This window comes from Lynx rufus, unplaced genomic scaffold, assembly GCF_022079265.1.
Source record: "Lynx rufus isolate CCGP_SWC_20201006 ecotype Redwood Valley unplaced genomic scaffold, mLynRuf1.p SCAF_2, whole genome shotgun sequence".
In the NCBI taxonomy this organism is placed as follows: domain Eukaryota; kingdom Metazoa; phylum Chordata; class Mammalia; order Carnivora; family Felidae; genus Lynx; species Lynx rufus.
In genome coordinates, this window is record NW_025814834.1 from 6,799,743 (window position 1) to 6,815,878 (window position 16,136).

At 50.3% G+C, this 16,136-nt stretch overlaps 1 protein-coding gene and 1 non-coding gene across 5 annotated transcripts in view; both read right to left on the reverse strand.

Annotated features, from left to right (window-relative positions):
- Positions 1-16,136, reverse strand: part of ATG16L1 (autophagy related 16 like 1) — a 48,654-nt gene that overhangs the window by 10,674 nt on the left and 21,844 nt on the right. For 2 of the 4 annotated variants that reach the window (XM_047086096.1, XM_047086095.1), the window contains 8 exons: positions 13,685-13,755; positions 12,498-12,569; positions 6,986-7,106; positions 6,609-6,714; positions 4,471-4,620; positions 4,281-4,328; positions 3,830-3,931; positions 1,503-3,052 (listed from right to left, as the gene is read on the reverse strand). In XM_047086096.1, coding sequence (XP_046942052.1) covers positions 2,959-3,052; positions 3,830-3,931; positions 4,281-4,328; positions 4,471-4,620; positions 6,609-6,714; positions 6,986-7,106; positions 12,498-12,569; positions 13,685-13,755 — 764 coding nt within the window. In that variant the 3' untranslated portion in view covers positions 1,503-2,958. Of the gene's footprint in view, positions 1-1,502; positions 3,053-3,829; positions 3,932-4,280; positions 4,329-4,470; positions 4,621-6,608; positions 6,715-6,985; positions 7,107-12,497; positions 12,570-13,684; positions 13,756-16,136 lie in introns of those variants that run through there. The other 2 variants (XM_047086094.1, XM_047086093.1) reach the window with 1 other exon arrangement.
- On the reverse strand, positions 7,630-7,855 carry LOC124516839 (small Cajal body-specific RNA 6). Its single transcript, XR_006963227.1, has one exon. It is a non-coding gene; the product is annotated as a small Cajal body-specific RNA 6 (non-coding RNA).

Sequence of the window (16,136 nt, forward strand, 5' to 3'; positions counted from 1 at the left end):
GAAACGTTTGTGGTTTCGTGTGTGGGGCGTTTCATCATGGCTGCTCTCTCTCCCGGTGCCCACAAGGGTGAGGAGTTTCAAGTGCACCTTTCAAAACGTCCAGTTCTCTAAGAGCACGGTCGTGCTACGTGCTACGCATGTGAAGACCCTGGTACACTCAGCAATGTGGAACTTCCCAAGCAGCTCACCCCTGGGGGCAGGCAGGCCCCTCCCAGCTGAGAGCAGCTTCGCCCACTCACGCCGGCATCCATACAAAATCTGTGAGCCACGACGTGAAAGGTGAAAGACGCAGGGGGCTTTGCAAGATTTCTAGGACAAAGACTAGCGTGTACACAGTATGTGCTTCACGAGTAAGGCGCCGAGCTTGATTTATCACACTGTTTGGGGAAACGACCTACGGAACAGTTCATCTAAAAAATATGTCAAAACAATCAACTTCTGAGGTATGTTAATGTCCGGGTCAAAGCCGACACCGCTTCCACAGGAGCGTACCAGCTCCGACCACCCAGACTCACCTGGGAAACGGGAAAACTGCGCCCACCCCACACCCCTGCCAGCAGAAGCCGCAGCAGTGGGGCAGGGCCCCAGACCTGACAGATGGGAGCATCAGGACCGTGAACTGGGTGCAAATCCTATTCCACTGCAGTGGGCGCCCGCACACTGAACAGCTCAGCCCTGGCAGTCAAGGGACCCGAAGAGCGCTTCACAGTGTGGACGGACCTCAAACTGAAGCATCTCTGTTCAAAGTAGAGAGCAGCCAAGCTTCCCTGCAAGTTCAAAGAAAACAGGATAACCGGAGGCTACTGCAATGCTTACTTGAGGCCTCTTCTGAGAATGACTCACCTCCTTGAAAGTGAGTACAAAGAGCTACAAAGGGCTCTCTCAGCTCTTTGGAGGCTGCCGGCTGCCTCTGAGACTTCAGATCGTGATGGAATCCCAAGCCCAGCTGCTGGGCTAAATGGACTTTGGCAGGCCCCTCAGTAAATGCAGCGGTAAGCGGACCGGACGGCGGTCTCTCAGGGAGGGTTCCGGAACGTCAGGACTCGTCCTAGCACTAGGCTGCTTGCTAGAGACCAGAGTGCCCACGAACAAATCACTCCTCTGTGAGGTAACTCATGCCCCTTCAGCAAAGAAGAGGCCAGAGACCAGCAGGAGACAGGTATAGCTCGTCGCCAATCCTACAGGCAAGGTCTCCGGTGAGGAACTTGGAGGCTCACATCTGCCACAGCACTGAGCTGACGGCGGGAGTTTCGTCGGCGCGCTGGGCTCTTGGAAGGACAGATGCCCAGAGGCAGGAGACCTTTTGTCGGGTTAAGACTCACATGTGACGTGAAACCGGAATGCTGGTTTTCAGGCAGTGGCAATTTGGGCTTAAATGCTGAATGACAAGGAGAGATTCCAGAAGAATACTAGCTGTTATTTACAAATGAACAAACACCAGGAAAAGAGATAAAAGAAACAGCTTTTTCTCCTAAGGACAGAAGAGAATAAAATAACCACCAAGAGACACAGAGTTTGAAAAGTATAGAACAGATTTCTTTTTTTATTTACAATCAAGTTCTGTTGGGCAACATAATTAAATAAATAACAGCTGCGCCCTGGCCTATGAATTCCACCTCCCCTTGAGCTCTTGGAGCAAGCTGAAATGGGGGGAGGAGGGCCGGGGAAAGAGGGAGGACGGCGGCGGCCCCCCTCCTCACCCAGCTCCAGCTCTCGTCACCCACAGCTGTCCAGAGAACAAGTGCAGAAGGAAAAATATAAAGTGCAAATTAAAAGGTGATAAAAGTATTGGTGTTTCAGTCACTCAAAAACTAAAATGATATACACAGGTAAAATGGTAAGGATAAATGTGTAAAAAAACCAAACAAACAAAAAAGAAAGCCACAGGCCAGTTGCCCCCGGCCTTGCTCATAACTCCTGAAACCTAAAGATGACATTCCCATGCTTCTTGGAATGGGCTTCTCGCACTAAAGCACCGAGGGGCTATTGCACGTAGGCTTGGCAAAAGGGCAGTGACCTGGAACTACCGGCTCCAGGCGAATACATTCGAGGCCTCCAATCCCTCGTCACCCGCGGGTAGAAGCGAGGCACCCGGGAAGGTGGCGTGCACCCACTTTCTGGGAGTCTACAGACGGACACAGGAATACACTCTGCCCCTGCAGCACACTTTCCTGGAAGAAGGTTTGCACCCTTCCTCTCCCGCCTCCAAAAAGTATTTTTTAACCAAGTTGGGATTTCTCTCTTGACTGAGAAATTAGTATATAGCACTGTTGGGGAGAAAGGACGCTCAAAGCTTTGAAGAACAGAGGCTTTCTAAGAACAGTCTGGGAGAGCTAAGGAAATTCCAACAGTAATCAGATGAGATCAGAGTGAGAGCCTCGTAATAATGACACAGACCAACGGGGAGGGACCACAGTCCTGTCTCCTCAGAAATCAGGGCAGCCCCCGCAGCCGAGGACAGGGGTAATCCTGTTTGGGTTTCTGTTAATCCAATGATTAAAGCGAGTTCACCAGGAAAATGACCCCAGGGTGACAGGACATGCATTCGGCCAGAACCAACCGTAGAAGGTCGGGAGAAAGCCTGGAGGGAGAACCGACCCCAGGCGTGTGGGGTGTTCCCGGCACTGCCGGCCTGCGAGGAAACCAGTAGATGTCCCCGCTCCCCCCACTGAGGTATGGAAGATCAGAGCCAGTAGTGTTTCCCACCGAATCAGGGCAAGAACCCGCACCTCTGCTGAGTGACTACAGGGTCAGGTTCTTGCACTGTTATTCCTTCAGGCCGTAGAGACCTCAGCCCAAATCCTCGGAAATCCCGTGCAAAGGAAGCCACTGCACCACGTGGCTCGGGCTCTCCACTGGCGGTCAAAGCCACACCCAACACACCCCCCGCCAGGACAGAGCTGCGGGAGCCTGCGTGCGTCTCCGGCTTCGGCTCTGCTCTCTCTCGAGGAGGTGCCGTCAATATTCTGACCACAGCACAGCTTTGCTTCCTTTGTCCACACTGACCACGTGGGAGCCGGAGGGGGACCACGCCACTGCATTGATGGACGAGCTTCAAAGGGAGAGGTCGGAACATGTGTGAGATCTCGGTGAACTGAACACTAGGTCCCCTTCATGTTCAGGGAGCAAGGCCTTTTCCAGGGCCTGGTTTACTTGGCAGTATTGCTCCCACTCACAGGCAGGCCCTTACTAACGTGCCAAAAAACCCGAAGGAACCCCGCGTTGTATTTTCGGAAGCGGTTCAGGAATGAAAGGAGCCAGGCCTTATCAAGGCTACTACCCCAAGGGGGCAGCTCGTACCCTCAGACGAGAGCCTCAGGGGGCTGAGGGGCGGGCAGTGGCCACTGCTCTTGGGGGCGGAGAGAGGTGGTGACGGAGGAAAGCCCGGTGTCTCACTAGCAGCGAGCTTGGGTGGAGAACAAAGCTAAGACATAAAGGAGGCCGGGGGAAGACTGAAAAATAGCACGCGAAAATCAGTGTTTACGAGCAGTCAGTTTCCTGTGCAAAGGGGCTGAGAAGGGAGGAGAGGCGGAGAGGAGGGGCCAGTTAACGAGGAAGGCAGACTGTCGCCCCAACCTCTCTCCGGCAGCCACTACTCGAACGGCTCTAACCGAAACAGCCCGTGACACCAATAAGCAGAACGCCGCCCTCCGCTGTACTGCACAAATGGCCCCAGCTTCTCTCCACCGACCCAGCTCACGGCAGAGCGAGCGAGCGCACGCTGCCCTCACGGGGCTGACTCAGGTCCGTGCCCGAAGAGGAAAGGACCCCTGGGATGAAGTCACAGGACCTGCTTACGACCGCAGGGGGTTAAGAGGGTTCACCTTACCCATGCTGCTTTGAAAGGACCTTCTCCACTTTCCCCGAGAGCACGCTCCAGACGTAGAGGGAGCCCTCAGCCGAGCCCGCTGCCACGTAACCACCGTCAGGGCTGGAGAACACGGAAGACCAGATAAGGTGTCAACCGCCCACCCCCGATTCAGCGTCCTGCGGGAGAAGCGCCACACAGGCAGAGCCAGAGCTAGGCAAAGGGGCTGCCCTTCTCCAGAGAGCCTGCCCGGCGCTGTCCCGGAGAGTCGCCCACCCTCCCCGGAAGCCTTCAAACAGTTCTTAGGATACCAGAAAGGAAGGAGATGGTGATAATGACCCCTAGTGATGAGCTTACATACAGGTCACTCTTGGACACTCCCTCAGGGTGAGAGGGTGTGCAAAGGCCCCCTGGGGATGCACTGGGTGGGGGGTGGGACGAGGGTCGAGGCGGGAGGAGCGCCACCACTCACCTGAACACAACTCTGGTCCAATCAGAGCCGCACTTGAACCCAGGGGCGCTGCAACCAACAAAGCACTGTTACCCCAAGAGCTCACCGCACTCGGGACTTATGAGCAGGGCCAGGGCCTCTGGTGTTCACGTGACCCCCCCAGGAAACTGGCAAGATTCAAATGCAACCCCAAACCAACGGGTCCAGTTACCTAAACGTCTGTCTGACGGCGTTTACTCGAAGATCGATGATTTTTAGAAGATCATCGCGAGAGCAGCTGAGGAGTTCGGTTCTCTCCGGGTTTAAGTCCAGGGCAGTGACCTTGCCCAGCAGCTCCATCTCCCGGACGATGCTCTCCGATCTACAAAAGGGAAGGGAAGTCTGAGAAAACGGGACACCGAAGTGTCAGAACTTGCCCATTTTCACCAGGATGCCGTGTTCCACAGAGAAGTGGGGAGAAGATAATTCGACTGGACCGCGGTACTCTTCAAGGACAGCGAATGTGTTCCAACCTTATAGAAATCGCCTCAGTGGCTGCTTTTGTTATTTTTTCTGTCAGTAAATTCTACAGTAATATTTTAAGTACCAGAACTCTGAATCTGGGAAGAACTCGTTTCCTTGCTCATTTGGGGATGATGTGAGTGCCAATCAGAGCTCCGGATCGGCACAAACCGAGCAGGGCTATCATGTATTTAAGGCTCTTTCAGTGATAACACTTTGCTGAACCCAAGGGCTCAGAAACTTGCTCTGGTGGGTCCGGGATGCTGTACTGTGCGTGGACGCACGTGTGGCCTCTCACGGGCTCCCTGCCTTACAAAGTTCGGCTCCGGGACCCCCAAGTCCGGCTGCGTGATTCCAGGTGTGGAGCTGGACTCCAGGGAGGAGTCCCCGGCCAGGGCTGTGAACGGCAATCCTGCAAGGCCCTGTCAGGTGATACAGCCAAAGGAGGTGTGGACCCTTCTGTAGTCACTTTGGCGTAGGCTTTCAATGAAATGATGTCCTACCCCAAACCCACGCTAAGTAACAGTGTTGATCTCATCGTCGCTAAACATGTGGCTGGAGGCAAGCCGATGCCCTTCCCTGCACCTCAGGGTCTGTCTTCATCTGTCCAATCAACGGGTGGACCAGGAGATTCCCCATACCCAGTTCGACATTAACACGCCATGTTTCAGGTTCAAAGAGGCTAACCAGGGGGTATGAATACAACTTGGAAGGGCTGCCCAGGAGGTGCCAGCTTCACACCAGGCCTTCCTAAGCATCATCTAGAAGCACAGGCTCCTCGTCCCCACCCTCCACAACTGTCCTGCGTTCACTGGGACCAGTAGCGACCTCCCTCCTAACCCACCGGCCTCGTCCCACCGGACTCCCCTCGCCCTCAGACTCCTCTGCTCCCCCACCCGTGGCCCAACAACAGGACCCTCCAGCTCCCTCCCCATCTGTGACCACCCTGCCTCGGTGGCTCCCTAAAACGCGGTCTCCTGTTTCTCGGGCCACCGCTGAGTAACTCTGTCCTCACGTCTTTGGAGTCCTCCCGCGAGGACTCGTTTCCCAAAAATTCTGCTTCGGTTTACCCAAATGTCCCTTGGAAAGCACAAACGTCACGTCCTTATCTGAACATAGAATCTGTCGATTGTTCCCCGCGTGGCTTCAACTCTCCCCTTCCTCACCCCCCAAATGCAGATTCTCCCTCAAATCCACTCCCCCGCCTGCCTCCCACGCTGCTGGAGGAGGTCCCCGTTCCCAGGACACCGTCCAGACAGCACTAGCACCGTCTGCTCACTCGTGCGCATGAGGAGCAGTCCTCCCTTAAACACCCGATGGCTCAGAGGCTCAAGTCATTTACAAACACTGATCTGCTCCCAACCCACCACCTGCTGGTCCTGTCTGCCCACACCCCGATCTGCCATCTCAGCCACACCAGGCCGTCCCGCTGTCCTGTCTGGAGAGTCTGCCAGTGAGCTTTTCTGCCATGTGACGCCTGCTCACTGCTCCAGACTCATCCTGACCGGTGTTTTCTCACATCCTTGGACAGAGGTGCCCAGCTCTACTTCAGAACACTGCAGGCTTGCGTGTCAGCTTTAAACCACCGAGCTGTCCGTCTTCGCTTACGCGGCACTTGGTAAAGGGCCCAGTGAGTGCACAGGGCACGCTCGTAAGTGACCGCTGAACGCAGCGGTCTGCCTCATGGTAAAGAATTATGGAACTGTTACGGTAAGTGTGCACTCGGAGCTCATTTCTGCCACTTCCAGGGACTTTAAAAAACACAACCCAGACACAAAACATCACCAGAGTTCCACCACAGACAGACCCTCCCCTCAGCCGCCTCCACCGAGCTCTCGGGTTTTATACCGGATGTCCCAGAAACGAATTTTCTTGTCGAAGTGTCCACTCATCACACACTGCTCTGTGCAGACGATATCGTTGCAGCTGGATCCTGCAAACACGGTCTTTATGCCTGTGGGAAAACCATACGTTAGTGATCAGGCAGCGGCCCCTCGGTGGCCGTGCGCATAGCAGCGCTGCCCTCTCGCCCCAGCTAGCCAGAGCTCCTCATTTAAACAAAATCTCAAACGTGAAAAGCTGTCACTACCTCAACGCCACTCTGAGTATGAAACCGGACTTGCAATTCAAACTGTATCACACTAAACGCAGGCTTTCGGGTGGAAACAAACACCTCGCGGTTAACGTCTAATCGTACATATATTCAGAGAGACTGATTTCCTCACAGACTTTGCTGCGGAGATCCCAGAGCTTGAGGGTCCGGTCATGACTTCCGGAAACAATGCGCGCGTTGTCCAGCAGGAACTTGGCAGACAGCACTTTGCCGCTGTGTCCTGTGAGCGTGTGCTAGGGGAGAGAACACAGCAGGGGTGAGCCTTGGGGGACACACGCACCACGTCGGGAGAGCCAGCTTCTCAAAACACCCAGAGATCTGGTCAGGAACACTCAGACCAAAGGATACGTCATGGAGTGCGGCAAAACATCCAGAAAGTCTGTCTTTCGGTGCTGCCCAGGGGTGAGGTATCCAGAGGAAGAAGAGAAATCTCCCAGCACATTCCAAGACAAAACAAAAGCAGCGCAAACGTCACACGCCTCCATCTTCAAAACAATGGGACAGACAGCTGGAGTACCTTTTTGACATAAGCCCTGGGACAGATGCCACGAGTCCGCAGTACTCTCGTAGCTTTTCTGTAAAGCTGGCTTATATCAAATTACAAAATTCTAAAAGCCTCGGTTTTACCCAGTGCCTCTGAAAGTCCAGACCCTATTTAAAGTCAGGACAGGTTCCCTGCAGGCATAATTTACAAAAGGAAACATCAGGACTCTTTAAATAAACAATTAAAACCCCTGGGGGGTTTTTTCAATCAGAGGTCTCAGCTTGAAAAGTCAGCTGGGAACCACAGACACCAGCACTCCCGACAATCAAACCCCTTTGTGGCTGGCTGTCGGGTGCCGGCCACGGAGCCCAGAACTGAGGCCTCACCTAGGTCCAGCAGCCCCCCTGCCCATCACAGCACTATCCGGAGCCCCACGGGAGGCCAAGGGTTAGGGGAGGGGAGCCGGGGAGTCTGACTGTTCACGACTCATCGGTGACCTCTTTTCAGTGTGGGCCACATGCTTATGTGTGCAAACTGTCAAAGGCTCACTGGGTATTCATTGGTTTTTGGTTTTTTTTCTAACCATGTAACTAATAAGAAAAGAAAAGAAAAGAAAAGAAAAGAAAAGAAAAGAAAAGAAAAGAAAAGAAAAGAAAAGAAAAGAAAAGAAAAGAAAAGAAAAGAAAAGAAAAGAAAAGAAAAGAAAAGCTTTAATATGCTTACTACAACTGGTAACTAACTTACTGGGTTTCAACCCCAACTCCCGAGGAGGAGATCTCAGTTTTGTGTTACACATTTAGTGCTGGAATTTTTCAAACCAATCTTCCCTCCCTGCTCAGCGGAGCGGCGCCACTTCAGCCCAGGAACAGAAGACGCAGGCCCGCGCGTCCTCCTCCCTCAGGAAGGGAGAACCTGGCACGGATTCCAAGACTCCTCTCTCCCACTCTGAGGCTGGAACGGCATCGTACGACTGCTGCCAGCCAGGGGGCAGCTGTGCTGTGGCTGCGGCTGTGTAAAAACCTCCCACGGATCCTGCTCGTAAGATCAAGACAACTCCAGCAACCAGGCTTCCATTCACTACGGTTCAGGAGCGACGGCGCCACTCAGCACACACCATCCCGTCTGTACAAATCGTGGGGAGACAAAACACTCGGGAAGGTCCTCCTCACACTACGGAAATTAAGTTCTTAGCAAAGAACTATTTCAACAAAGTACCCAAAGTTTAGGGCACATTCACTGATTTCCTTCTTACTACAGAAGTAAAATCACAGCTCGCCAACACAGGAGAGACCCTGCTCACGAATGGGCTGTGCAAGCGCGCCCATTTTTGTGAACTCCACGTTTGTAATACTTTCTTCTATTTCATGTCAAAGTACTCCTAGAAGTTTACCCAGTGCTCTTTTCACATTATAGTGCAAGCAGTTTCTCACGTTGACAGCTGAAGGTGCATGGGCTTTGGGGTCACAACGCTTTGGCTTTGAACACCCGGGGGCCGGAACAGCCGGGAGACCACCCTCTTCCTCACGCTGTCCGGGTAAGGACCAAACAAGGTGACCTAAGCACAAGGCCCCACGGCCGGGGGCCCTGGCGCTCATCCCTTCCGCACCCCCGAAGAGTGCTCACGGTTACACGGGACGGTTAGAATCACTTTAGAAGTCGCGAGGTCATCGCAAACGATGCTGCAACGAATGGCTACGAGCACACAGCTTTCCCCTAATTTCCCAGAATAAAACTCATGGACTCCTCGAAGAAAGAAAAGGGATACTGTTACTTCCTGGCTCTTCATACGTAGGTTGGCCAAGTCTGGCCCGCTGCAAGCCTCGTTCCTGGAGGAAATCCAGCTGACAGGCCACATCTCCATGCTCTCCGGGGTACGGAATGTAGCTTCCTACAGCATTTGCTCTTTTGCATAACTTAAAACGTCCTTCTCTTAAATGGATCAGTTTTACGTAGAATTTTTATCCTTTCGGTGTTTTTGATGTTTCTTTTCATTAATTTTAACACTTTTAAGGGGCGCCTGGGTGGCGCAGTCGGTTAAGCGTCCGACTTCAGCCAGGTCACGATCTCGCGGTCCGGGAGTTCGAGCCCCGCGTCGGGCTCTGGGCTGATGGCTCAGAGCCTGGAGCCTGTTTCCGATTCTGTGTCTCCCTCTCTCTCTGCCCCTCCCCCGTTCATGCTCTGTCTCTCTCTGTCCCAAAAATAAATAAACGTTGAAAAAAAATTTAAAAAAAAAAAATTTTAACACTTTTAGCTTTTATCATCCTCTTCTCAACAGGGACTCCTAAGAGATGGGGCAGTGGGTTCAGATGTCACAGCAGCCTGAGCCTCCCTCAGAGCAAGGGCTCTGCCAGGCGCCTCTGTGCCTCAGGGCGGACTCGCAATCAAGCCGGCACCGGACCCCAGAAAAACGCACACCTTGAGGAGGGAGGTCCTGAAACAAAGCCAGTCCTGTCACTGCGGTTACTTTCCCACGTCAACATTAGGGAAGCGAACAGGTGGGTTCTTCAAATCCATTTGCTCAAGTCACATTGAAGTTTTGCAGTGACCTTCCGGATTTTTAAGGGGGTCTAAAACATCTGCTTGGTTCAAGGGAGTCCTCTGTCATGGACTCCTTTCAATACCAGGCTGTTTCTGGGATACCCTTGCTACAAGGATTTTACAGTAAACACTCAACCAATTGCTCCCTGCATTCTGGTCTCTCCTAAACACCATTCCCTTATCATAAAAGCTAAGGAGATACCGACCGACCAAGGCCTGGATCCTGAATTTCAGAACGTGGGGCTCCCTCCATTCATGTCTTCCGATATCTTCTGTTAACTAGGGTCTATCTATGTAGAAGCCAGAACCTCCTACAACAGGGAGCCCGTTATTTCCTGGAGCGTGGTTAAGAGTTTCATGTGGTTTTGCTGGGCACAGACAATCCTTAAAAAGGCCTCCCGATCTTCATCACACATTTACCGAGAGCTGACCAGAGGCCTTCAAAGCCAGCTAGCTCAGCGAAGGAGGCTAACCATCCTGGCACCAGCTCCCCAACCTGTCAGCAACCCCAGCTTAGGCTTGGTGCCCCAGCACCGTGAGCATCTCTCCAGTGGAACCCAGCCCACCTCTGTAAGCTAGCTCACTTGAAAAGAGTGTGCCAACATCGTGACCTCTGTCTTCCAGGTCTAGCTCCTGCCTCCAAGTCCCTTTCTTATTTCCGCCCACCTGAGCAGAACTCTTCCACCAATGAAAAATATCATCCTACGCAACTAGCTGACAACTCAACTGTTTGCTTTTCTCCTCAAGGGCCTACAATGTAAGGAAGACTGTATGTCCCTCTTCACTCTTAGACAGTTTTGCTATACCTCAGTCTCCGGAGGTACTAGAATAATCCAGGTCAATCAAACACAGAGAAGAGTACAGGCTTCAGTTCCAACTCGCATCTTCTCATCTGTTAACTGTGTGACCTTAGGCAATTTTGTGGGCCTGAGCCTCAGTTTCCTCACATACCTACTCACCTCACCTTGTGCCCCTGGCAGTTAAAAAGCAGTAATGTATATAACATATCTCAGTGCTGGGCCTAACACGTAAGAGCCACTCCAGAAGAGATCCCTTTTCCTTTAGGCAAATTAAGGACTCCAGAGGTATTCAACCCTGTCCCAAATGTCCAGTAAGTGATCGACAGGGAACAGAGTAGAGCACACGGTATGTGGATTACAATGCTGCCACGAGAACAGGCTAGGCCGCGTTGAGGGGGCAGAACTATAGGGCCTGAACTAAAAGCTTGTTCAAATGCCTGAACGGCAGTGAGCACTGCTTGAGCAGAGTCCAGCCCCGTCCACGGGCGCCCAGCTGCCCACCTCCCTGTTCTTCCATTCAGTCGAGAACATGCCTGAAAGCTCTCCAGCTTTCACAAGGGAACATCATCTCTGTCACCTTCACATCCCACACTTTGCACGTGCAGCCTTGGGTCTTCTTTCAACTGAGAATGACGAATTCTCACCCCGGAGGTCCCGACTACCATCTAGTACTGGGGATTTTCCATACAGCTCCTTAAAGAAAACGGACAGCCTGCGTGATACGGTAACCGTGCATTTCTGAAGATTCTTCCCGCCGCGTGGCTGCGTCTTCAAATCAGACGACCGGCACCTACCCAATGGACCATTCTGCCGCAGCTCCCCACCTCTCTGCGATTTATCTTGAGGTTTTAACATCATGTCCTACTTTTCATGGGGGCTGACATACGAAAGCTTGAATCAAGCCTTTTTCTTCATAAAAAGTGCATCCTCCACCTTACCTGTCAACAGCCTTTCATGAGCTCATGTGAAAACTGCTTCAAGCTTAAGAAGAAAAACGGAACGTCTCCAAATTAAGCTACTTGTTTTTCATTAGAACAAAAGTGAGACAGGGGCGCCTGGGTGGCTCCGTTAGTTGAGCGTCTGACTCTTCGTTTCGGCTCATGATCTCACGGTTCGTGGGATCAGGCCCTGCATCGGGCTCTGTCTCCCTCTCTCTCTGTCCCTCCCCTGCTTGTCCTCTCTCACTCTCTCCCAAATATAAATAAACTTAAAAAAAAAAAAAAAAAAAAGAACAAAAGTGATAGAACCATCAAGTTTTGGTCTTTGTTGTGGAGGCCAAGCAACTTCTTGGCAACTCTGGGTTCCAGGGCAAACCCCTCCACGTCCAAACCTGTCCTTCTCCCTCTCTCTCACACCTGTCTCCCAGCCTGGTTATGATCGCTGTCCTAAGTGCATCCATATGCATTCCTACGTCCTACTTTCAGCTATACTCTGTGAAGTGATTATTAAGTTTTAGAGCCCGTAACAAACACAATTTATACAATGGTGTCAGGATCGCTGAAGTTCAGCTAAAAGTGACACGTACCCAAGGCACCTGTTCTGAACAGGAACACGGAGACTTTCATGTGAAATGTGAGGGTTTCCTGCTGCAAATATTCTGAAACTGAACCTTGGACTAAGAAAGAACGTAATGTGGAAATGTAAATTTTCCCAAGGGAGAAAGGGAAAAGGGCAGAGGGAATCAAGTATGATTTTCAGGAAAACACGATTCTCCTCATTAATCAACCTGCCATTTCCTACATTTTGTCCCTAGAGAACCTCATGGAAGTTTGGAGATATTAGCTTTCTTAATTGAGTCTTACCCGTAACCGATAATCATCCACAGTCCAGATTCGACTTGCAAAATCATTTGAAGCTGCTAAGAGGTAAGATCCCTATGGGAATGAGGGAGAGTGGGGAGGGGGGAGACAAATTTTAGACGAATTAGAAGATCTCAGTCCACACAATACAAATTCCCCAAGAATCAGGTCCAGGAAAGGTTCAGATGCCTAAAAGCTGCACACCTGATGTGGAATACCAACCGTTATCCCCAGGATTCTGTCAACCCACCAATTTTGGTAAATCCACTTTTCTCCTGAGTCTGCTCAATCCCATCCCATCAGAATGCTGCAGACCCTCCAGCTCAGCCTGGAACTTGTCCTCTTGAGTTCACTAGTGCCCCCACCCCCCCTTCAGTAACCCCAAATACCAATGCTCTCTACACACTGTCCAAGCTGCAGAGCCCAGAGGCCCTGGCTCTCCCCTCCCTCAATCTCCTAACTACTCTCCTCGGAGACCCACGCATCTCTGATACATCTGGCCAGACCCCCTCTCCCCTCCACCTGCACCGCTGGGACTTCAGCCACGGCCTTTATCAAGTCTGCAGAGACAATGACAGGCTGGGGCACAGCAGACCTGACCCCCCCCCCCCCCACATCTTCATCATAGTCATTGTTGTGGAGGCCAAGCAACTTCTTGGCAACTCTGGGTTCCAGGGCAAACCCCTCCACGTCCAAACCTGTCCTTCTCCCTCTCTCTCACACCTGTCTCCCAGCCTGGTTATGATCGCTGTCCTAAGTGCATCCATATGCATTCCTACGTCCTACTTTCAGCTATACTCTGTGAAGTGATTATTAAGTTTTAGAGCCCGTAACAAACACAATTTATACAATGGTGTCAGGATCGCTGAAGTTCAGCTAAAAGTGACACGTACCCAAGGCACCTGTTCTGAACAGGAACACGGAGACTTTCATGTGAAATGTGAGGGTTTCCTGCTGCAAATATTCTGAAACTGAACCTTGGACTAAGAAAGAACGTAATGTGGAAATGTAAATTTGCTGCTGTGCCAGCAAAGAACTGATAATCTACATGCATCCTGACCTATCACTGATATCACTTAAGACAGAGAACAGCAGACAAACCATTTGAGTTAAACTCCAAGAACCAGATGTCTTACATTTTTTCTAAGACCTTCTAAACTCACCCATTTCCCCGGATACTATATACTTACAGCACTGTCAAATTCAATGCTTGTAATTCCTGCATTACTGCCGGACAGGGAGCCCTTGAACTCACATTTATCTGGAAAAAAAGAAAGATTGAGGAAAGAAATGAAAGAAAGAGTAAAGCCAATACTGAAGTTACAATGGGGCACCTGAAACACAATGGAAACCAATTACAGGCTCATAACAGCAGCTTTCCTGCACTGACGCAGAGTCTAAGAATAGCAGGACAAATACACAGTCAGCTGGAAGGACGATGCATGTGTACATGGACGCAGAGCTTAGCAGTTCGCATGCATTCAGTTGGTCTTTTCAAGAAATTCAGAGTCATTAATTCCCTTTACAAAGAGGTAGATGCGGGAATTTCAAAGACATGTCAATGCACCTAGAGACTGAGTTTTAGTTCTGGTACTTCTGAGTAAAATGTTTCTAATTCAGATAAATACGTCTTTGGGTTTGATCAGTATTCGCGTCAATTGAGCTATCGCTTCTGTAGAAGCTGACCACTAAATTTTCAGGATCCATGTGATAATTCTCATTCGGAGCTGAAAAGAATTTCTTTTTTTAGTTCTGTGTAACTGGCTAGTCCTCAGAATGCCAGTAAAGCTAGTTTGGAGTTTCTGGAATTTCTCCTTATGCTTACTCTGTCTCCGGGAACCTAAGATTCTGGCAATCCCACTGCCTGTCAATGCTCCCCTCTCCCCAGCCGCCTTCACCAACAGGCCCAGCCACGTGCCCGGGTCCTGCTTTCACACAGCTCTGGCCACCCACGCAGAAACTTTAATGATGCAGGCACAAACGTGTAAGTACGAGTCTCAAGATGATGTGACTAAGTTCCTTTTTTAAAGAGCAGCTTAATGATGACAAGTCCAGAGAAACAATTAGGGAACCATTCAAATCAAATTCATAAAAGGGGAGCACAAAATAGGGAACATTACAAAGAACAGCCTTTTCTCTTACTGGTAAAAACTATGATATAAATACTGGTCTGGAGCTGTCAAATATTTAGGGTCAGGATTACTGAGGGCTTCGCGAATCCCTCCTTCTGAATTTATCTGCAAGATACCTGTATAGCACATTTAATGCCTTTTATTGATCCCAGCTTTCATTAGATTTTCAAAAGTCAAAAAGAGGCCAACATCCACTAATTAAGGTCTTTATTTAGATTAGATCTTTACAAAAATATTACCGTACATTCTAAGAAATATCTCTTTGGCTTATGCCCAAGATATCGGTCTACTTCTCTGGCAGTTGACACAGGCCAAAATGTAAGAAAGGATCAATAAATGCTATTCTACATGATCTCAAATGACCAAAAAGACCTTACCAAAGCTCTTTTATCTAGAAGACACCAAGGGACGCTATGTCAACAGTATTTATATAAATAATTCCCAATGGAGCTTGTGCTTTTTATAGAATGAGCAAGGACAAATGTTCCTACTGGGCAGAAACTGCAGTTATTGTGATATTTTAAAAGGGTAAAAAACAGGACCCCCTCAAACTATTTCATAATTTCCATTAGCGTTTACTTCCTCTTTGGCAGCAAAAATGTAACACTGTTACTAAAGGTTGGTTCTCATTTTCTAATAGGTGCTCTTATTGACTCAGAAGTAAAAAATATTTCTAGGGTGATTTTTATTTAATCACAAGGCACAATCAAAACAGACTACTGGGGCGCCTGGGTGGCTCAGTTGAACATCCGACTTTGGCTCAGGTCATGATCTCACAGTTCGTGGGTTTGAGCCCCGCATCAGGCCCTGTGCTGACAGCTCAGAGCCTGGCGCCTGCTTCGGATTCTCTGTCTCCCTCGCTCTCTGCCCCTCTCCCACTCGCACTCTGTCTCTTGCTCTCAAAAATAAATACACATAAAAAAAGTAAAAACAAAAAACAGCTATCTACCTAAAATTTTAAAAAACCAAATCTCATAAAATTTCCATCATTACTCTATGGCTTTACTGTTGTCTTCCCAACAGTTCCCGCAATTATCATTCATAAGGTGTTTCTGGGTAAAACGGCACAAATCTTGATGGCCTTCAAATAGCTGTAACTGCCAGGAATTCAATTAGAGTCACTTTCCTGTGGGGGGGCAGAGCACACAAGTTTGGTGCTTTATTGATAATCTGTTATAACCAAAGGGATCAATAGATTGCTCTTGCTCTGAACACACTAAAAGCAGCAACACAGGCTTAGCAGCTCTACAGCTAAAGGGAGGCAGCAGTGGGAAGAGCGAGGGCTCCGCAGTCACAGGACCCAGGTCAGGTCCCGGCTGTGACCCTCCCTTGCCTCACCGATCAGTTATCAGCCATGTAAACCAACAACGCAAATCAAGTAGGGTCTCTGAGTCTTCCTGTTTTCGTCTTGTCAAGTAGGGGCGACACATACCTTTCAAACTGCACAGGGCTGTTGTGAGGATCGGGGGAAACGATAGAGACCAGGGCATCCTGGAGCTACTCACCGCTG